Below are 23,741 nucleotides of genomic sequence, written 5' to 3'. Positions count from 1 at the left end.
GCAAATCAGCACAAATTAGTTACTTTGTTATTAATTTACACAGAAATTAAAATTTGTTTTTGGCCAAAATGTGAGTTCATAACCCATAATGACTCTTCCAAAGTCCCCAGTTCTTCTTACATTTAATATCCACTGACATAGGCCTGCTTGTTTAAAACTGTTTTCTATGCATATTTCTGTCCTGATTCAGACAAGACGATATTCACTGGACAAAGCAATATTATGGATTTTTGGCCAAAAGCACTGATTTAACGTTAAAACGACTTAATGATTGGGTTAATAATGTCAGCTTTTTGCTTCACAAAACGTTAATTGATGGAGTGTGGAATACTTGTGGATTATTATAATATTTTTTATCAGTTGTTTGGATTATCATTCTGGTGGCACCCTTTATTTGAAGAGGATCCACTGGTGAGAAAATGATGAAATGATTATTTCTCTACATCTTGGATGGCCGGATGGGTGAGTACATATTCAGCAAATTTAATTTTTTGGGTGAGCAAAAAAGCTGTCGGGGACAGACAGGTTAGTTCCTGGTCACATATGGGTGCAGGAAGCATTAATGAGCTTGAAATAGAAAACTTTCTCTGAGTGCGACAGGTTTACTGACTCTCTCTGTTAAGGGAATTTAAAGGTTCACTTCTGTGCCTGTGACCATGATTACAGATGAAGTAAAGGCTATAAAACATGCCTTTTATTTTTATTTTTTAAATGAAGTTACAGATTACTGTGTTACAGATAGGCTATGTAAAGTAATTTAATGGTAATAAATTGCATGTATTATAAAAACAAAGTATTCAGAGGCTGTTGATACAGCTAAATTGTGTTTTATATGCATTTAAAATTGTGTTGTGTGAATGTGTTTGTTGAGAAAACAAAAAATGCATGGCTCTTATCAGCCTCCGTACACCGGTGTCCCGGATGTGCAGTAGAGCAGTGCGCCTGCGCAGTCCACAGATCTACAGATCATACGGCTCGTTTCCACAGCTTTGCTGGTCGATGTTAGGATGTTGTACAGATCAGCTCTCTCTGTTAGCGGCTCATTCACACACTCACTCATTTAAACTCATAGCTCCGCTGCATTCACAGGCCTGCTTAGTTATGAACATGACTTCGTTTTTAGCTTGTTTTATGTATTTGTCGCTGTTATGTAGTAGGATATGCTGTGATAATGACACAGAAGAGGATGAGCACGCCAAACACACATACACGGTGGAGATGTTCAATGACGCTGTCTCTATTGCTCCACACTTCGTCATGTTCTACGCGCCCTGGTAAAACTGAACACTTATACATGCATATTTTCATTATTTTGAGATATATATATATATAAAATGGTGAATGCAATGAGATCAGTTGAATCGCTGAGATGTTTGAAGTGACTCCATTAACTCTTGAATCTACAGAGACACTCATTATAAACTCAATTTTGGATGAAGTTTCTAATGCACGTTCATATAAAGACACGAAGCACCGCTTTTTGACACGAGAGCGATGATAATAGACTTTGATAAAAAGTCCTGCAGGCATAACGTGTTAGTGTACGTGGCAGAGCATGAACCGACATCACTTCCTCATCCTCTTAAAAAAAAAGAAAAAAACAATGGTAGTGCCATGGTCTTTTAAACATGTGCAGTGGTAATATATATAAATGTACCATGGTAATACCAGGACGTTTCAACAAAAACAGGTATTTTTTTCTTTGATGGTATTTAATCAAAACAGCCACAGTATTGTGCTGTCAAATCAAGAATAAACAATAATCCTGAATTGATACACCATCATAATCTTTGATTTTAAACTGTTTATTCTGTTGGTTTTCTTCTGAATACTGTATTTTATTGCACGTCGTTGTATTCAAAATGTTTAGTGTTATGTTGAGAGCGAAGATTTTTACCAATAAACTTAAAGCTAAGGCAGATTTAAGAAGTTACTTTAATTAGTGGCTTGATTTGTTATTTTATGAAAGTTTTGTAAGATGTGAGGGAATAATAGTATGATAAAAGTGTTTGAATATGTTTGGTGTGCAGGTGTGGTCACTGTCGGAGGCTGCAGGGGACGTGGAACGAGCTGGCAGAGAAATATAACAGTTTGGAAGCTCCTCCAGTGTATGTTGTGAAAGTCGACTGCACAAAAGACACAAAGTTTTGCTCCAGTGAGCATGGGATCCGTGGATACCCTACGTAAGCATTATTTCTGTTAGTACAGAACTAAACTTATGCAGAATGATTTCATATGCATGATTTATAATCACCTGACAGTCATGTACCTAAGGTAAAATTACATGTGGTTTGATTAATCATTGACTGACTAACTTGGTGTTTGTTTTACAGTCTGAAGTTGTTTAAACCTGATCAGGAGGCTGTAAAGTATCAGGGCCCAAGAGACCTGCAGGCGCTGGAGAGCTGGATGCTGAAAACCCTTCAGGAGGAACCCGAAGTAAGATCATGCACAGCTAAAATATTTGTATGAATAGAAACATTTCTATTCTAAAGCACTTTGTGCAGTACATGGTCAAGGTGTAATTCTAAAATGTCTTATTTTGTCTTTCCCCATCTCACCCCAGGAACCTCAGACTGAACCCGAGCCTCCCAAAATCCCTGAACCCAAACAGGGCCTGTATGAACTCACAGCTACAAGCTTCAAATCACACATCTCTAAAGGTAGTAGCCCACAACATCTTTTAACAATATTATATTCAAATTTAAAATACACAATATATGTTACACTTTTGTAATGGTGTCTTGATACCACTATGTTCTATCAACTTTTTGTCTATCAACAAGAATTTGGATTTGTCCCTTTATATTTTATTGGGTCTATAAAGCTCTCTATGTCTGAATGAAGCATTCAAACTAAATTCACTACTTCACTGCTGACCTGCACACATGGATGCAGTCTAGGAAAAAATGCCTGAAAACATCAATGACAATTAATACTATCTTTCAATCAATACTGAATGTAGTGGTAGTAGTAGGACTTGGCGATGAAACACTATATTATTGAGTTGTGCTAAAACTTATGTAGATAACTATAAGCTCTGGACATTTTTACAAAATATGTATTAATCTAACAGCAGAAATAAATGTGACAACAGCCAGTTAGTGCTTGTTGCTAACAGGCTAACTCTGCATGTTCTGTGTGTCTCTGTAAATGAATGGCATGGTTTCGCCTGATGCACAAACTCAAACACATGCGACACTCGTGGTGATTTCAGCATCTGCGTCTCAATACGAGGACATGAACTTCTCCAGGGCTCTATGCTTGCTTTTATTTTTAGGAGCACTTTTTATTTAAAAAATTTAGGAGCACAGTCAAAAAATTCAGGAGCACCTTCTGATCAATAACAAAAAATAGCCTTTAAAGTGATTTACAGGGGCATTTTTTTAAAACTTTGTAATGGCATTTTTTTCTAAGTTTGAGTGCATCACCTTTTGTCAAATTTAAAAGTGTTTTTTGTTGTACACATCATGCTAAATTAATGTTTCCACATTTGATGGCTGTACTGTGTACTCATAATTCACACAATTCATGACGTTTCTTGTCAACATCATATGGTTGTGGTGGGTGGCATGACTGTTGAGTAGATTGGCTATGAGATGACACCATAAATTCACTTCTCTTTGTGCATAAATGTGCAGCCTGCAACACCACGTTTTCTGCAGTCTGATCATTTTGATCAGTTAGGATTTAACCCATTAAGTATTATATTACTGTTATCGTACTTCAGACATGGATTCTTGTTGTATTTTGAGGTTGTAACCCTGCAATTCACCTCTACAGGTTCTCACTTTGTGAAGTTCTATGCACCGTGGTGTGGGCACTGCAAAGCCATGGCTCCAACATGGGAACAGCTCGCCACCAGCTTTGAGCATTCAGACAGTGTCAAGATCGGCAAGGTGAGAGAGGCCATTGTGGTTTCTCTCCTGTTTTTTCTATACTGCAAATTGCCTTCTATTTTCTGATATTTACATATTTTTCTTGCTAAAGGTGGATTGCACACAACACTATGAGGTGTGTTCAGATAATCAGGTTCGTGGTTATCCCACGCTGCTCTTCTTCACTGATGGAGAGAAGGTAAGAAATTCTAGAGTGGCTTAATTTCTTATGTATTAATATGTATACATTCTACTGTTCAAAAGGTTGGGGTCGGTAGGATTAGTTTTTTTTAAGTCTCATACTCAAGGCTGCATTTATTTGATTGATATATTGTGAAATACTACAATTTTACAATTTACTGTCCCTTTTGATCAGTTTAATGCATCCTTGCTGAATAACTTAAAAAAAAAAAAAAAAAAAACTTTTTTGCTTTTCAGATATTCTGTTACTTTTTCTATGCGTCCTACATCTTCACAACCATGAAGAAATCCCTGCACTATTTTTCACTTGTAAAATTGTAATGTTCCCATATAAGCGAATCAAATTGTAGCTAGATGTTATGAATTAAGAATGTTAATAAAAGTCAGATAGTTGTCATAGTGTTTACACTGAACAGTAACAGTAACTGTGCACATGCTCTGTTTTCAGGTTGATCAGTACAGAGGAAAGCGTGATCTGGATTCATTTAAAGAGTTTGTTGATAATCACGTAAAAGCTGCTGAATCTAAAGATGAACCTGCGAAAGAGGAGGAGCACGCTCACGAAATCCCACCTAGCGCTGAACCTGAAAAACAAGAGGTGGGTGTCTGTTTTAGTTTTCATATAATACAGGTTTTGTTTGCAATTTCCTGCTTGGCACCATAGAGATTTGATTCGTTTGTGTGTGCGGGCAGATGTTTGAACAGCGAGCTGCAGACTTTGGCTTGTAGACACGAATCTGCATCTTGAAACCGAGGTAGTAATTATGGGCAGAGCAGCTATTTCCTCCTGCTGATGCAAATGTGCATGTGTGCGTGCGCGTGGGTTGGTGGGCCGGAGTTTAAGGGGTGGGCGGGGAACTTAAAGAGCTGTTATTTTGTTTTGTTAATTGGCTTTCCTGTCTAAGCTTGTCTTTTATAAAGGGATTTTGGCTGGCTGGAATTGTTGGATGGCTAAAGAGTGTCCCTCAAGAGCTCTGTTTCAGAGTTCTCGTTTTTTGTTTTAGTTGGAGGATTATTTTAAAAGATTGTAAACTGTTGCTGGTGCCTTTGAGATATGAGACCTTGCTCTTAAACAAATGTTCAGAACTGGTGTAGTAATTAAGGAAACCATCCAGTGAGAGGTATTTAAACTTCAGCAGGATATGATCACCTGTGGAAATTCTCTAGGGGTTCTACTATGAGTATGTTCTGCCTTGTGATACATTAGTGCTATTAGTGTAATCAACACATTAGTTAACAAGAAATATGATATGAAAGTTAAATGCGAACAAAATGTGCTGCCACTAAATATTTTTTTTTTCTTTTTGCTTCTCTCAGTCTAATGTTCTGGTATTGACTGAGAGCAACTTTGATGAGACTGTTGCCAAAGGACTCTCCTTCATCAAGTTCTATGCTCCATGGTAAGTGTTAGTGCGGTTCAATTTGACATTTTTGCTGCTACTTTATCAATAGTCTAGTGGCAGGTGGGGCTGCCTGATATGACACGCAATTCATATATATAATAAAAAAAACCCTAAGCATCAATGTTATTTTAGTATTATTTATATTCTATTATAATTCTGAATCTGCTTTTATATTTTCAGTTGCGTTTAATTTAAACATGTATACAGTGGGGGAAAAACATTATTTGACCCCCTGATGATTTTGTGCGTTTGCCCACTGACAAAAAAAGATCAGTCTGTAATTTTAATGCTATGTTTATTTTAACAGTGAGAGACAGAATAACAAAAAAAAAAAAATGCATTTAAAAAAAGTAATTTCACTCATTAATATGCAAATCAATTTATAAGTATTTGACCCCTTCGCAAAACATGATTTAGTACTTAGTGGCAAAACTTTTGTTGGCAATCACAGAGGTCAGACGTTTCTTGTAGTTGGCCACCAGGTTTGCACACATCTTTGTTGCCTTGGCCGTGTGTTTTGGGTCATTGTCATGCTGGAATTCCCATCCACGACCCATTTTCATTGCCCTGGCCCTGACGGTACATGGCCTCGTCCATCATCCCTTTGATCCGGTACAGTTGTCCTGTCCCCTTAGCAGAAAAACACCCCCAAAGCATAACGTTTCCACCTCCATGTTTGACGGTGGGGATGGTGTTCTTGGGGTCATAGCCAGCATTCCTCCTCCTCCAAACACGGCGAGTTGAGAGTTGATGCCAAAGAGCTGGATTTTGGTCTCATCTGACCACAACACTTTCACCCAGTTCTCGTCTGTATCACTGGCAAACTTCAGACGGGCCTGTACATGTGCTTTCTTGAGCAGGGGGACCTTTTAGGCGCTGCAGGATTTCAGTCCTTCACGGCGTAGTGTGTTACCAATTGTTTTCTTGGTGACTATGGTCCCAGCTGCCTTGAGATCATTGACAAGATCCTCTCATGTAGTTCTGGGCTGATTCCTCACCGTTCTCATGATCATTGAAACTCCACGAGGTGATATCTTGCATGGAGCTCCAGACCGAGGGAGATTTACAGTTATTTTGTGTTTCTTCCATTTGCGAATAATCGCACCAACTGCTGTCACCTTCTAACCAAGCTGCTTGGCGATGGTCTTGTAGCCCATTCCAGCCTTGTGTAGGTCTACAATCTTGTCCCTGACTTCCTTGGACAGCTCTTTGGTCTTGGCCATGGTGGAGAGTTTGGAATCTGATTGATTGCTTCTGTGGACAGGTTGCCTTTTATACAGGTAACAAACTGAGATTAGGAGCACTCCCTTTAAGAGAGTTATTCTGTCTCTCACTGTTCAAATAAACCTACCATTAAAATTATAGACTGACCATTTCTTTATCAGTGGGCAAACATACAAAATCAGCAGAGGATCAAAAAAAAAAAAATCCCCACTGTATATTACTCTTTAGTTTTACATTATTTTTATTTTATTTTTATTTCCAGTTAGTAATTGTAGAGCTTCAACCATTAAAATAAAATAATTTTAATTTGGTTAGTTTTTCATCAAATTTTATTGCAGCTTTATTTCAGATGTTTTTAGATAATAACCCCAAACAGCAATGATATTATAGTGGTCTTAATGCTCTTTTTATTTGTGCAATAAGTCTCCAAAGTCTTTGTGTTTTTCAGGATGTGCTGCCTTTGGTTTAAACACAATTACCAATTATGACAATAGAGTTTAGAAGTGATTCATTTCCACCAATCCATTTTAGTTCTATATTTATACAACTTTTTGTAGTATGAACCAGAATTTAACGTGTAATGAAAATAAAAAAAAACTACAGTTAGGCTATTTCTTTTTGCCAATAAAAGTGGTTCTAGCAGGATCGAGTAGAGTGATACTAAAGATGAAAATCAGATTTCTCGGGATGCCATTTGTCAAGTAAAATTAGAGGAGCGAAGCTAAATGTTCTGTATTGGGATGAATGAATACTTTGCTAAAAATGAATTCTTGGTAAGTATTTTTTTTTCCTGTTAAATATGTAAATTAGCTAAATTGTCTCAAGATTTGATTATACCACAGTCCAAAGTTCTGATTGGTTTTAAGTTTTTGAATGTTGAGTGCAGTTGCAAACTGCAGTTTATTCAAAAATACTTCTTGAACGATAAATTAGATTTGTTTTATTATTATTGAACCACTTAGTTTATTAAATTTGAGTTTTGAAACTGCACAATTGTTGTTTTAAAATGGTGGTTCAGATATTCAAAAGTTAAAATTTCAAATATTGCCAGAAAGCTAAACTATATTGAGACATTTTTTGTAAACGGGTTAATTTATTTATTTATTTTTTAAGAATGTTGTATAATATTTCCTGATATGTGCCTGTCTTTTTTTCCCCACAGTAAAAAGTATCATGATATAGATCAGTGGTTCTAAAGATTTACAAGGGGTCGCCAAGCTCACTCTAGTTTGACCACAAGATGAAATTCCCGACAGTTAGTGCTACCGTTTAATAGTCTGTATTATGATTAAAACCGTTTGTTTACCAGGATTATAAAAACTCACCTAAATACTGTCCAACATTAAGGAAAGGTAGTAACAATCTCACACAGTCGCAGCATGCAGCGTAGGTTTTGTTTTGTTTGAAAATATGGTGGAAAGCAGTGAAAGGTTTTACAGAGGGAAATTATATGAATTCAAATATGAATGAATTAGGGGTGTGCGATATGATGATTTTTTTTAAATCTGGACGATAAAAATCTCTCCATGATCTATCAATTACAGTTCTGGCGTCTCAGTAACATACAGCGTTAGCGTTACTCTGACAGGACACTGCACTTATTCGCGATTGCAAAAGTACATTATTTGCATACAAGCCTTGCTGGTTAAATATTTCATTCACACGCTCTTCTGAAGCGCGCACACTAAAACCCTGTCAAACAGCGCCTGATTACTGAACCAAGTTATCTTTTATGCTAATACTGTCAAAACACACAAGGTTTACATATAGACTCAGTTGGTTATGTCTAAAATGAAAGTAAACCGTTGAGAGAAAAGTGGATACGTGTCTGTAGATGCGTGCAGGTCTTAAAGGGACTCATTTAAAGGGATAGTTCACCCTAAAATGACATTTCTGTCATTATTTACTCACTCACATGTTGTCCCAAACCTCTATTAATTTCTTGTGCTGAACACAAAAGAAGATATTTTGAAGAATGAGGGTAACCGAACAGTTGCTGGTCCACATTGAATTTGATAGTAGGAAAAAATCGTATGGAGGTCACTGTGGACCAGCAACTGTTTGGTTTTCCACCTTCTTCAAAATAGCATGTATGTTCAGCAGAAGAAAGAAACTCACTCAGGTTTAAAACAACTTTTGAGTAAATGATGGTATAAAAATAAAACATTATGACAGAATTGATAGACAGATGACAGAATTTTTATTTTTGGGGGAACTATTCCTTTAACGTTAATAAAACCACTCACTACACTAGAAAAATCACTCACTATTCTTGACTGAAAAACGTTAATACAGTTGCTTTAGGATTCAGTCTATATAGTGTTTTACTTTTTTATTCGTTCATTCACGCTAAATACACCTATTGTACCTGAAAATAAAGCACGGTTTGTTTTATTTGTATATTATGTGTATTTGTAATTATCTTTGTTCTTATTTTTTAATAATGACAAATATTATTTTATCTTTCTTATTAAAAAGCTCACTTTGGCCTAAATATCTGCCATGTCTTTTTTTTTTTTTTTTTGAAAGGCTTTGTCTTTCTAGTTTGGCTGTAATGCTCAGACAACTTGTAAAACCAAAATATGACGTGAATCGTGATATTTCTAAAAATAATCGTGATATGGTATTTTTTTCCATATCGCCCACCCCTAGAATGAATTATATGACTATCTCTGAAGGGAACCGACTGTCTTCAGAAAAATGTCCATGGTATTTTCTTTTCATCTTGCGTCCATATACTGGCTTATAAAATTATTAGCACAGCTGCTTTGTTTACAGCAGTTACCGGGGAAACATCTCTCTGTTCCATAAGCGCCCCCTGCTGTCAGAAAGTGGATTTAAATTTTCATCCAGCCTGTCTCCCGTTATTGTTCAAATCAACGCAAAAATCAGACTGAATTTTTATGCACAGTTGTAAATTTTAACCGGTTGATAGAAAATTACCTAATGTTCTAAAAATCTGATAAAATAATATAATCACCTATAATCATTCATCATATTGATTTTTTTTTTTTATAAGTGGTTTTAAGTATGAAATGTAAAGTTTATCATTTAAATTTGTCAACTCATTTTTTAGTTTCATCTGACCATAGAAGCCAGTCCCATTTGAAGTTCCAGTCGTGTCTGATAACTGAATATTCTGGAGTTTGTTTTTGGATGAGCTAGGAGCATTTTTCTTGAAACCCTTCCAAACAACAATTTTTTTATTTATTTATTTATTTTAAAGGGTTTCTGACCCCGAAACTCAACTATTTTCTGCAATTCTCTAGCTGTGGTCCTTGGAGAGTCTTTAGCCACTCAAACTCTCCTCCTCACCGTGCATTAGGACGATATAGAGACACGTCCTCTTCCAGGCAAATTCATAACATTTTCTGTTGATTGGAAATTCTTAATTATTGCCCTGATGGTGGAAATGGGAATTTTCACTGCTCTCTAGCTCTTTTCTTAAAGCCACTTCACTAATTTGTGAAGCTTAATCATCTTTTGCTGCACATCAGAAATATATTCTTTGGTTTTTCTCATTGTGATGGATGATTAAGGGAATTTGTTTTCCCTCCTATTTCATATTTATTTTTCTGTGAAACAGAAAGCCATGGCTGGATAATTTCATGTTCATGATCTCCCTGGAGTGCTCAAAATTGTGAATATGAATGGGAATATACTTCAGAGATATTTTACTCATAAGAGTTTCTAGGGGTGCCAATAATTGTGTCCAACGTGTATTTGAGAAAAACATTTGTTTCATAATGATATTTCCCCCATTTTAAATCCTTATTATCCAATGAATGGTTAGAATTTTTAAAATAAAAGATCAAAAGGATTAGCAATGCAGATTACACCAATCACGGATCAAGATGGTCATGAAATGCAGTTTCAGATATTTATATCATGTTTCTCAAAGTAGGTTTATAAAATTTGCACCAAAAAAAAAAAGAAAACCTAACAAACCTTGAACGACAGACTAACCTAACAACAAAACATATCTTATTGCATAAAATGATGACACATTTGGATTTCAAATCCATGTGTTTCCGAAGGGTAGAAAATTATCATTTATATTTAAGTTAGTTTTGAGTTTTGAAAATTGCTTTTATTGTGGAGTAACCTCTTATGTAAATCTTACTCACATTTAGTTTCTTCATTTAATGACCCTTTTAAGCTATATTGCCAAGCCCTGCGCAGTGACAGACATGCGTGTTTGTGTGTATATCCACATGCGCGCACAATGCACTTCCCTCCCCTATCTGTCCCTCTTATCATCTTAATGTTTCCTTTGGGGCTGATCAAAAGACTCACCAGTCCCTGATTGGCTGAGCTTATCCTCTGTCGTTCAACGACTCACGCAATATGTGTTCTTGTATTTAAGGTGTGGTCACTGCAAAAACCTGGCCCCTACCTGGGAGGATCTATCTGAAAAGGAGTTTCCTGGTCTGACTGATGTAAAGATTGCTAAAGTGGACTGCACCGTGGAGAGAACGCTCTGCAACAGATACTCTGTGAGTGCAGCTCATTTAGAATCAGAATCAGAATTTAGTCTGGATCTCAGTCCCATTTCTATTCCCTGATGGGTGTTAGGGAGAGTAACAAGTCTTGTGGATTGTGGATGTTTGAGTGATGGGGTCAACATAACTTCATATTAGTGGTAGAGAGTAATTTTTTGAAATTAGGACTTTTTTTTTTTTTTTTAAGATTATTCCAAAAACTTGTGTGCTGCCTTTCTGTCTAGTATGAATGGAAAATGTAACAAATGCTTACATTGAAAAATGAAAATCTAATGATTCTAGTTACAAATTTTTTCCATTAATTATTTTTTTTAGTACTTTTGGAAAAAGTTGTCTTTTTTATTAAGTGCATACACAATAAACAGTGGCGGTTTTTATTTTTATTAGTTTTAAGTTATCTGATATTTTAGCTGCTTTTTGCCTTGGAAGCTGAAGTTGCAAAACAAACTGAACCTCATAACTAGAAAGATTTGGAGCGCTCTACATGACTCAATGTGACCAGCTACTTCATTGACATTTTGAAGTGTGTATCTTATGCACACTTTTCTGAATGGCAGTGAACAACAAAACTGAAGCAGGTCACATGACAAAGCCAACATGGTGGAGATGGATTTTCAAATCAAATGAAGTAGCTACTAAGAAAGGATGCAGTTTTAGCTTGGCTTCGTGTTTAATTACTACACACAATCTAAATGTATATAAATATCTGATCATTGTTCTCTGTAGGTGCGTGGATACCCAACTCTCCTGATGTTCCGGGCGGGGCAACAGGGGGAGGAGCATAATGGAGGGCGGGACTTAGAGAGCTTACACAATTTTGTTATGAAGCAAGCGAGAGATGAGCTGTAACTCCTCCCTCATTTTCCATCTCAAAACACATCCTCCACAAATCAACACTATCTACGTTTACCATACTGTCAAATGGACTCCTTTTTTTCATTTCTGTCCCTCACCGGCTAAAGTGAGCAGTCTTTTCCACATGATAAAGTGTGAATGTACATGATTTCATTTCTGATCAGTTGATGAGATTATTAGCGGTTACAACAACATACTTTTGATTTTGCCCTTTCTATGTTAAAATAACAGCAGTATGATTGCAAAAAATGACACTGTTCAGATCATCGCATCATACATAAGGTGCATATTTTGTCAGGTATATTTGAGGAAATTCATCTTAGTTTGCTATCATCTAAGAAAATATGACCTCAGGGAGACCATGTACCATTTAAAGAAAACTGACATGTACCTGGCTGCTGTGATTTGTTTTTTCCTCAATTCAGTGTAAAATACTATACGATACACAATTGCAAACAGCACTTTGACCATGTACGTGGTTTTTCTGTTGGAGTTTCAAATGTTTCTGTTGTGGTCTTAGGTTCTGAATTGGTTGAATTCAGAATATTAAAAAATTCTTAAACCAGACTAAGGTAGTTTGTTAGCCAGACTTGGAGACCTGCTTAAACCAGCCAAGACCAAGATGGTGATTTAGCTGGTTCAGATGGTTGGTCGTAATTCTCAAACCAGGCCAGTCTTTACCAGCTTGATGGCCAGCAAACCACATTAGGCTGGTACAACATCTTTGGTTAATTTGTTTTATAAAGCTGCTTATAGGCATATGAATGGGGTAAATACATTGACATATCCCCAATATTGCCATTATGTAATACTTTTTTTGTAATTTCTCAACACTCGTCAAGTAAAACAATGCAAAACATATCACTTTTGCTGTATAATGACGGTCTATGGAAATATGGTTTCCTTACAGCGGAGATTATGAAAGGTTAAAGCATTTATGGTACAGTATTTTATTAGATTATTCTGCAGATGTGGATTTTTATTTTTCCCATGTCATTTTTCCTTTGATTAGGTTTGTCTTTTTAGACTCTCCGTTTGAGACTCGCTCTTTGTTTCCTCTGTAATTCAGTCTTGATGACTTTCACATGCAGTCAACCACTTTTAATATTATTAGTGAACCATACTTTGTAATGGTGAAACTCAGACACAAACGTAGCCTGGTGTCATTGCTTGAAGAATGCTGATAGACTTGTGTGTTCTCTGATGCTCTCCGGTGCTTCCTTGATTTAAACAAATGTAATTTACATTTTTCCTTTCAAATATTCCCACACAGAGATGTTTATTTTTCTCTTTTACTGAATCTGAAAGAGAAGGAAGGGAAAAGCAATCAGAGAAACCGCATATATTCAGTGAAGTCTTAATAGGAGGCACATGGTCAAGGCCGAACTCACTGAAAAATGCAGTATTTTTGTCCTGTGTGAGAGGGCTACACACACTGCCTGGGGGTTTTTGTACAATAAAAGGCATATTGTGACAGATTTCATAATAAAATGTCTTTTTCCAAAAATAGCAGTTTTTAATTTTTCCTTTACTCTTGTTATATGATCTCTGTGCTATATGATTCATAAAAAGAACAATAAATAAACTGTTAAATGTACAAGTATTTACACACAAGCAAAATATGGTTGAGACATGTAAACAGCAGTTTATGGGAGGTATGTGAGATGAGTAGGAGTTGTAGAAATTGACAATATTTGGAAAATTGTTATACTTTTACTACCCTCAAATTAAATTCTTGCGGCAGAATATGAGTACAGATAAGCCTACTGGTAACCAACAGTACAACCCAATACCATAGTAATGTGAGCCAAGCAGTCAAGGTTTGGCTGGCTGGCACGGTCCTGTTGGCTTACTGGGGTCCTGTGCCGGTGAGATGAATGGAAATGCAAACAGCATTAAAATTTGATTAAACGTAACTGAATTATTTGGTTTCAGTATTGGTATAAAAACTGAAGCGATTATCGATTCCCAAATTACAAAGGGCAAATACAAAATATATTGCTACAATGATGATAATAGACCTGTATTGCCTGTCCAGCGAGAGTTTTGTACCATTCAATGGCTCACAGTGAAAAAAAAGATGGACAGCTGCATATTAAAAGTTTGACAATAAATAGACATGAGATGGTGGAAATCTACAGCCCATGTGAGTATGATGGCACAGAATACAGTTTTGTTGCTGAAAAACCTTAAATTATTTGTAGGTCCTCGTGTATTATGGGAAGTTTTGGATGTAAGCCATCCGAGGTGCAGGTGTTGCAGGGAAATTATAGATCTGTGGTGTCGGACGCCATCAAATAACAGTTCCATCCTTGGAACGGCAGCATAATGGTTCCGTTCTTTGAGTTCTGTTGAAGTGTGTAACCACTCGCTCTGACTCACCGATGCAAACCACAGGTAGTGCAGAGCAAATATTGAGAAACTTAAAATAATTTGATTTTTTGAGACCTAAAATAGAGTCCTGTGGGTTCAAGTGACTTCATCAAAAATACACAAAGCAGTAGAAAGTTTCCTGTTCTGATTTCTGTGCTTTGGGACATAGTGTTTTATAAGTTTTCGATCTTAAAGAGGTCATATCATGAGGAATCAAAGTTTCTTTTGAAATAAAAAAGCTACAGTAACTTTCAGAACTCAAACTATTTATATTGGGGAGGAAGTTCCTGAAAGTTGCACAAAATGATTTGTTCTGAACTTCTGGAACTTTCAAACAGAAAGATACAAAGTCTAGTCCTAAAGGTACAGCAGCAAAAAAAGTATCCCGTTTAATTCCAAAGATCAGAATGAGGGTGGAAAAAAGTCAAAGTATTGTAACAAGTAGATCTTAGAAAATTAATTATAGTGTTATGATGTGACCCCTTTAAATGTTTGGTAAGTAAAACTATTTTAAATACAGACTGCATTTTAGCTCATAATTTACATTTTCTTTGTGTGTCTGTTTTAGACTGAAGGCATCAAGTACATTTTCCGTTTATAGGTTCACATGAACATCCTCTTGGCAGTTTGTAGGATCCGAAATGTCACAAGAAATGGCCTTGTGTGTAAAAATGAGAAGCAGCAAACCTGGATCCACCATCGAGACATTCTCTCACATTTGATCATAATGCTTGCTTTTCGCATCCGTCTTATTTCGTTTTGTCAGTCCTCACAAACATTTGTCTCTGTCTCTGCGGTGCAGCAGTTGGGCAGGACGGCACGTGTCCCTTGTGTCAGTGGCAGCCGCATGCACGCACCACCATGTTCTTGTATTTTTTCAGAATGACGTTGGAGTTGTCATCATAGTAGAGCACGGAGATTGCATGCAGTTTGGTGGGAGCGCAGCATGGCTTTGGAACGTTCTCTGGATTCATCAGATGGACCTGAAAAGTGGAGCAAGATATTTTTTACACTCACTACTGTGAAATAAACTTTAAAAATACTTTTTTCAGTTTATTTTATAAAGTAGGACTTACCAGTGTCTGTACTATAGCATGATTAGTAGCATTCATATGGGCATTTAGGGGAAAAGAGCATTCTCCATCACAGTAGTTTGCTGCATAGCCTTCAGGTGCAATAATCCAGTCCTGACAAACATATTTTTAAATCAAAAGGGATGCTCACACTACAAATAATTTAAAAAAAGATTAAACACTCATTCAGGATAATTATTCATAATTAGTTTTATATCCAAATGACCACTGAAGGCTGATCCAGTATGTATGGAAGCCGTTTCCACCACTGAATAAAAAATAAAAAAGGTAATTGCGACTTCTTATCTCACAATTCTGACTTTTTTCTCATAATTGCGAGTTTATATCTCGCAATTCTGACTTTATAACTCGCAATTGTGAGTTTATATCACGCAATTCTGTGAAAAAAAGTCAGAATTGTGAGATAAAAAGTCGCAATAACCTTTTATTTTTATTTTTTTAAATCAGTGTCGAAACGGGCTTCGTATGAGATTTGGAATACCCATTACGCAAATATTTTTCATCTTTACCTGCCAGCCCAGTTCTTTGAAGCTGACGTACAGTTCATGCTTCCTGCAGGCGGTCTTCTGATCACTGCTGTTGTAATCTGCTATTCACAGAGAAGAGAGACAAAGAAGTATTAACATCTGCTAGGTCACAGTCTAACATACACATTTAGTTCTTATACTTTCATAGTCAATTTGTCTTAATGGGATCCCTTGTGAAAAAGAAGTGAGCTTAATTGGATTGAAATGTGCACTTGCACTTCAAATGTTAAAAGTATATTTGACAAATGCACTTGCAGATAATATAATAATAAAATAAATACACATTTAAAACGTGTACTTTGTAATAATGTTACTGTAAGTATTAAAGTTAAATGTTGGACTTTAAAGTACATTTTAAATAATGTTTTAATAGTCTTGTGTTGCACTTTAAAGATTTTGCGTGTCATATATATATATATATATATATATATATATATATATATATATATATATATATATATATGACACGCAAGTATATTTTAATTTACCATAAATGCTTAGTCAGTACATCCAACAATACACTTTGTTCAAAGACAATAGGCAAAATTACAGTAGGCAATGAAATTACATCTAAAGTTGTACCTACTTAAGTGGGTCAAAAAAGCACACTTACGTTCAGCTAATTGCATGTAATATACATTTAAACTATAATACATTTTCATTTAAGAAATTAACTTGCAGTTAAGTGTCTAAAAACAGTACACTGCAGTATATTCGTTTAAAGTATATTATTTCCATAAGTACTCTTTATAAAAGAACCCAAATTGCCGAATGACAGCCTCACTTTTCACCTTCATTGTATACAATGGAAATAAATAGGCCTTACATTGTCTTTGTGCTACATGTAAGAAAGAAAATCATGCAGATACAGAAGGCATTTCTTGCCAATCATTTGAAAAGTATTTTGTGCACTTTTAATCAATAGGGTGCCTTAAAATCCCAAAGTTGTCTTAATGCAAGTTTGAAGTGAGCCTGCTAACCTTGTCAATGTCACAACACATTTGCTGTGCAACACAATGTGCCCAATACAAGTCACTGTCAACAACATTTACAGTTTGTTTCAATTATCTGGGCCACCCCACCCTTGTGTCCTGTTAGCTGCATGTCAGCAGCAGGTAGTTTTGGGTATTCTGAAGGGGAAGGTCATCTCTGGCACTGACTCTTGCTCTGAATTCAGACTCTGACACATTCTTTCCACTGGTGTGCTCATTTGCACTTTTTTTTGGTAATTTTTGCTAAGTGCAGTGGAGTGGGAGAGGAGAGAGAAAGCTATGATATCAGTTCATGCCAGCTGCGATCCCTTCCTTTTTTTTTTTTTTTTTGAGTTCCCGTCCCAAAGAGCAGCACTTTGCCCATCCATAGGTCTTACTGACCAAAACAGTAGCAAGACATGCCATTCAAGACGAGTGCCACCTCTATAGCATTCAATCAAATTTACCCCCCAATCCCATATACACCACACTTTTGCCTTTTCTGAGAACGTACTTGCTGTTACACTGTTTGTTTTCTTTTTAAACAAGCTGCTGAAGCCTCCCTAATGAAACCATACTGTAATTCATTACTGTAATGACATTATGATGTAAGTAAATTTAATTTACTGCTCTCGTAAAACAAAATAAAAGGATATGTTGATTCAACATGACAATGAAAATCTGTCATTTAATACAGCTAAGAAAAGCAACTGATAAATACACCTGTTAGAATAAATGTTTAACGCTTTGTGTATTTAGTAATGTACAGATGTGTGACACAACAAGTCTTTTTGTTTTTTTCGCTTGCAGCACACAAAATTTGTTCCCCTAAGTTGGTACAATGAGCTCACATTTGCATGAAACACATTGTAGAACATTAGATGGAAACCGCTCTAGGGGGGATGTCTAAATTACACTAGCTTATGACAGGGGTACCCCAGGGCTCGATACTTGGCCACCTTCTCAATATACACAATAAATGCAACTTAGACAGCCTGGCAATTCCACGAAATGTCACAGTCCATCTGGGCTCAATAACACTAACAATATCCAAGTCAGTAAAGAACCTGGTGGTAGAGTTTAATGAAGAGCTTAACATTACCCACTACATCGCTATGACTGCCTAGCCAGGCAGATCTGCATTCTTCAATGTCACCAAGATCAGAACTTTCCCTTGTTCAAGACCATTGCCATTTCAAGACCGTACTACTGCAGTGCTTTATTAGGCAACCTTCCAGATAGCACAACGAATTCAAATAATCCAGAATCCAGACCATTGGTACCATCACAACTGGGGACCTTTCCAAAATATTCACACCCACTTGTTGGTGAAATGATCTTCAACACTCCACCCGAGCAGCTGAATCCCTTACAATAAGACACAGCACTTCCCTGAGCACTTGATATGCAACCATCTACATCGCAGAACCCTCTGACACTCACAACACTCACTGAATCCTCAAAGAATACTGTTCCTCTGTTGTCACCGCACTATATCTTAACTTATAAGTTGCTTTGAATAAAATGATCTGGTAAATAAGTAGAATAAGAACCAAACCCAGCTACTTATAATTAAACTAGACATTCTACAGATGCAAATGAATTATATTAAAAAAGACTTTTTTTGTCAAATGATACTTGAAACACAACTATTTAATTAAAGCAGTGGTTCTCAATATTTAGTTTGAACTAAGTTTGCATTTCATATTTCCTGTGTTTTAAGTCCCCCTGTTATGGGTTATGAAAGATTCATATTTTGGGAGTTCCCAATAACAGGCTGACATGCATGAAAAATACTAGTGTCAAAAAAAACACTTTAATTGTCTTATAATATGCATTTATTTTTACCTTATTTGCTCAACGACTCCCAAATGATTCGCTCAAAGATTCATAATTCCAAAACCCCTCCTTTGCGTGACGCTAATATGCTGTGTTTGGTCCGATTGGTCGATTTCAGTGTTTGTGAGCGCAGTGCTGCTTTGTGGACAGCGTTACCTGGGAAACAGCTATTTTTGCAGCTCCAAAAGCAGCACCAAGTGGCAAAGAATGATTTTGCATTTTCATTCAGACCAATGCGAAAATCAAGTTTTCCCAAGTCTGCGCGCACAACAAGTGGATGGGCAATATGCTAATATTTCATGTTGACGTCAACATGAAACGGCTTGGGATTCGTTTTAAAAACGACTAATTTCAATGATTCAGAGTTAACTCTTTCTTTTGAGAGACAATAACTTTATACACGGTGCACTTTCAGATTTAAAACTTTGCAGGATGTTTTCATTCACTTAAAGCTGCGTTACACTCTGCATGAAAAGTCATTTTCAAAAATGCATAATAGGGGCACTTTAAATATAATTTGATTATCTTTGAAATAGGTGAGCTTTTTCAATATAATTGCAAAAATCTTTCAAATTAAGGCAAATTAAACACATTTACAAAAGGGACACGTCATAAAATGGGGGAAACCTATATTCAGCTAAAAAACGTTCCTTAAACATTGTCTATGAGTAATGTAGAGTACAAATTAAGGCTATAACCGAAACCCCATGGTGAGTGTGTAGGCAAATCTCTGAGGTCATTCTAAGTACTCAACTAAGGTGTTTCCCACTCTCTCCTTTATGAAGACTTCCTGGTCCAAAAGCTGTCATTTTATTTGACCAGTAAATGTTCATGTTTGCACCACAGCCAAGCAAAGTTTGTCCAAACAAAGGAAGACAAGGGCAACACTTTTGAAAGCAGTCATAATTTCTTATGATGCTAATGGTAAATACTGTTGTACAAGTAACTATTTTAGTTTACAGTAATTTTCATGGCTGAAAGAGTTAAATATATTCCGTATTGACTGCAGATTATTTTAAATAATTTATCTTCAAATTATAAGTACTGGGTTTGAAGCTTGGAGCATAGAGTGAAATCTCTGGCCTTTTTTAGCCCCCAAAGTAAGACCCCTTCTTGTATTTCTCTCACTCTGTCTGGCAGGACTAGGGTAAATATTTACTGAAATAAATCCGCCTGCAGGAGTGGCCCCGAGCTCTCCCGAGTGGCCTTTTAGTCAGTCCTCCAGGGGTCTCCTTCCTCTCTGATCCCGAGCAGTGAACCTGTCTTACACAGACCCCCAACTGCGACATTTATAGTCAAGAATGTTCTACACCTAACCACAGGCCTGAGAATGAAGCCAAACTACAACCCAAGAATGGCAGATTTTGACACACTAGTTTCACACACAAGCATATACATACATATGGGAAGTTGACATCCTGTGGTGTGACATGCTATACTCCATATATTTTAAACAGCATTTTGCTATTTCATACTAAGAATATTGCACTTTTTAGTTGTTTGTCCAACTTAAATAGGTTGATCTCTTGAAACCTTAAGAACATGTCTGGGTTATATTTCTCTCCAAAAATCTAAAGGCAAAAACAAGATATATTTTGCTATATTCTGCCATTTTTAGGATCAATACTTACTACCAATAATATTATGTCATAGTTTCTATTTTGTCTGGACTGCATTCATCACTTAAACTGATGAGAACTATAAACAAACACTGTAAAACACTGGATGTATAATGCTAATGGTGTTAGTGTTTTATTAATTGTTTGTAAATTGCAATGATCTTAAAACAGGCCTCATCTTTTTGCAGAATATAATTTCTTTGTGTGAGATTCACACAAATATGATGCATCTGTGTATTCAACATACATCAGAAAAAAACATTCACAGATAAACACACTGCATTCACATACACCGGTTTTGTTTACCTCTGCCTTTTATTTATTTACTGCCTCTATTTACAGTCAAGGCTCTTTGGGAGTAAAGCAGATATTTAGTGTGGAGTTTCATTGAGTGTAAAGGCCAGATTTGCGGAACCCCATAAAGCGCTTCACTTCCTGCCTTTAAATTTAATGCCACACTGTTACTGCTGTGAGTGGGTCCTGTGGGCCTCTGGCCTTCGAATGAAGACCACTACCTGCGTATCATATGTAGGAATGGCTATTATAAGTCATTTAAAGTGATATTTCACCCCAAGATTAAATTCTGTCATTTACTCACCCTTAAGTTGTTCCAAAACTTTAAGAATGTATTTCAGCCGTAGAATACAAAAGAAGATATTTTGAAGAGTGTTGGTAACCAAACAGTAGGCGATAGTCATTGAATTAAACACTATGGAAGTCAATGCTTTTCAACATAAAGGAACTCAATCATATTTGGAATAAGATTAAATGATGACGGAAGTTTTATTTTTAGATGAACTATCCCTTTAAATGTTGATTTGATTCTACTTAATTCTGATTCTTTCACAGGTCATTTAATGTATACATATTTTTTTTTACTAAAATAATTATACAAAATTTACCAATAATTAGTCCTAACTACACACTAAATAAGATTTACAAATTAAAGGAAGATGATGAATTAGTTTATGTAAGGAATCACATATTGAATCATGTACAATATTGTAGTACATTGGTCCGCATCAGTGAAAGAACACAGATGTTAAAGAACCATTAATAGAAATAGTTATATTAGCTTTATGAGCTGTTTAATTTGACAGTTACAGCCAAAAACTGTCAAAATCACGTGTCAAGATACACATGTGGTTTCTTGACCAAATGACAAAAATATGGTAACTGCAATGAAATCTCAAAGACCCTCTCTCACAAAAATCATCTCCTTGGAGCAATTACACAATGACATTCCTGGTGGTGACGGCATGCTGGAGTAATGGACACGGTGTTCCGCATGGAATAACATCCATCCTGGAAAGAGCTGAAGCAGGGAAGCTGTCTCACCCCACTCCCATGATGACATGAAAGAGAATGCGAGTGCTGTCTGCGTCCATGTGAAGTTTATCTCTCTTCCTGTCTTTCATCACTGTGGTTATTAAACCTCCATCCCCAGAGCTAGCCGATGTCTAATTACACCAACGGTAAACAAAAGGAGGGTTGAAGGAGGGGGAGATGAAAAACCGCAGCTGGACAGTGCCGTGTTATTATAATTCTTTAAGCGATACTGTTAACGTGGTCAGGCATTTTAGCCCAGCACCTAATAACAGCTCGGAGGTAATTACAGGTCTAGCACTGGGGCGGCACAAACTGAGCTGAGCTAGATGCTTGTTAACTTCCCTCAGGCTAAAGGCCGGCGAGTTCCCCCGCACCTCTAGCTGAGCATTAGCGCTTAATGTGTTTTTCACAGATCGCCAAAACTTAAGAAACGGTGTGAAACCTCTAATCACACGTAATGGGCTTTGCCTGAATAGGAAGCTCATATAGAGACAGAAATAATTTTCAAAGGGTGAATCTCCCGAAATCTTTCAAGAGCATGTCAGGGTCATATTTCAGTCCGGATTCAAAAGAAAGAAGGAAAAATTAAGAACCTAAATGTCCCGACACACAACATACTTGATAAGACTATAGATAAGGGTATGTTTTTAATTAATACATTTCTACCAATCATCATATCAGTGTTATTTTTATATTTTTCTAATACTATTTTAGAATTTATTAAGAATTAGCTTTTATTTATTTATTTTTTATTTATATTTTTATTTTAGTAATTTTGTCATGAGCTTGTTTCATTTTAAATATGTAGCTTTCATTTATTTTATTTAAGGTTTAGTTTAATTTTATTTATTTATTCAGCTAGCTAGCTAGCTAGTTAGTTTAATTTAGTTTAAGTTTTCCATCTAATATATATTTTTTTCAAGTCTTATATCACTTAACAAAATTAATTAATTCAGCAATATTTCAGCTGCAATGTCAACAGGGCTGTTACAGTCATTACATAATCAAGACTTCATCAGTGCACAACATGCATTATGATAAATCTACTATGATAAAATAACTAATTCTGGGTTCACTTTTTCACAAATATGACATATATTTTATATAACATTTATTACCTTTTAAATATACCATAATTGTTCTCATAAATACAGTTATTATCATAAACTGTCATGAAAATTGTCAAAATGCTTGTCAACTAATGTTAAATATTATTATTCAAAATTAATATATAATTAAATAATAAACATTATTATATTAAATATTATTTGTTATTAACTTTTGTCTTGACTCTAAAATTGACACATTTTCATGAAATTCATTCCAAAAGTTATTTCATCAGTTAGAGAGCTTATAACCTTGTGCACTTGTATCTCTCAACATGGGTCAAGATGCAGCGCTCACAGGCTGTCTTTTTGAAAGCTTTGATAAGAGTGTTTTCATATTGGAACCATATGCACTCTCAACACTGCCACAAGGGGAAGGCTGTCACAACGGCCTCGCAACTTCCTGCTCCAAATCTAAATATTTACACTCCAGACATCCCAAGTCGTGCCAAGGAGAGGGGTTGATGTTTTGGGTTACATAAAGTCCAATCCTTCAGAACAAATTAAGCAGATTTTCCTCATTAGACGGGACACGTAGTGTGTGAGGTTTAGGAGCTTTGAGTTTAGGCACTACTGTATAAGTGGTGAATCTGATTTACATATGGCACTGGTGTAAATTATTCTCAGCAGTATATATTACATACATAGTGTGTTTATGTCAATTAGTTGTATTGCAGTTAGGAACATGCACTGGCTTTCACAAACACAAATGTTTAAATTGTAGCAGAGAGAAAACTTTGTTCCTGACAAAAGAAAAATTATTTATAAAATAAAAAAACAAATAAATACATACATACATACATATATATATATATATATA

At 36.0% G+C, this 23,741-nt stretch overlaps 2 protein-coding genes across 4 annotated transcripts in view; one reads left to right on the top strand and one right to left on the bottom strand.

The window, feature by feature from the left end:
* Positions 1-946: 946 nt before the first annotated feature.
* Positions 947-13,565, top strand: txndc5 (thioredoxin domain containing 5). 2 transcript variants are annotated; one of them, XM_079406092.1, is made up of 10 exons: positions 947-1,690; positions 2,031-2,183; positions 2,334-2,439; positions 2,567-2,663; positions 3,784-3,899; positions 3,991-4,077; positions 4,528-4,677; positions 5,397-5,479; positions 11,073-11,202; positions 11,935-13,565. In XM_079406092.1, exons 1-10 carry the CDS (start codon positions 1,629-1,631, stop codon positions 12,055-12,057), a joined length of 1,107 nt encoding a protein of 368 aa, XP_079262218.1. In that variant the 5' UTR covers positions 947-1,628; the 3' UTR covers positions 12,058-13,565. The 2 variants fall into 2 exon arrangements, with proteins under 2 accessions (XP_079262218.1, XP_079262217.1); XM_079406091.1 differs by having other exon boundaries at positions 1,023-1,274.
* bmp6 (bone morphogenetic protein 6) overlaps positions 13,531-23,741 on the bottom strand; it is a 48,018-nt gene continuing 37,807 nt past the window's right edge. The window contains exons 5-7 of one of the 2 annotated variants that reach the window (XM_079406089.1): positions 16,040-16,119; positions 15,513-15,623; positions 13,531-15,419 (exon numbers count right to left, since the gene is read on the bottom strand). In XM_079406089.1, coding sequence (XP_079262215.1) covers positions 15,270-15,419; positions 15,513-15,623; positions 16,040-16,119 — 341 coding nt within the window. In that variant the 3' untranslated portion in view covers positions 13,531-15,269. The remainder of the gene's footprint in view (positions 15,420-15,512; positions 15,624-16,039; positions 16,120-23,741) is intronic. The other variant, XM_079406090.1, reaches the window with a different exon arrangement.

The sequence above is a fragment of the Barbus barbus genome (genome assembly GCF_936440315.1).
Source record: "Barbus barbus genome assembly, chromosome: 44".
Classification (NCBI taxonomy): domain Eukaryota; kingdom Metazoa; phylum Chordata; class Actinopteri; order Cypriniformes; family Cyprinidae; genus Barbus; species Barbus barbus.
This window is presented reverse-complemented; position numbering and strand designations above follow the sequence as displayed.

Excerpts from the sequence above, each read along its gene's own strand:
- txndc5 (XM_079406091.1), top strand. The coding sequence starts at position 1,102 with ATGAACATGACTTCGTTTTTAGCTTGTTTTATGTATTTGTCGCTGTTA. Across the intron at positions 2,440-2,566 it reads CCCTTCAGGAGGAACCCGAA|GAACCTCAGACTGAACCCGA; the intron begins GTAAGATCATGC and ends ATCTCACCCCAG. Across the intron at positions 11,203-11,934 it reads CGCTCTGCAACAGATACTCT|GTGCGTGGATACCCAACTCT; the intron begins GTGAGTGCAGCT and ends TGTTCTCTGTAG.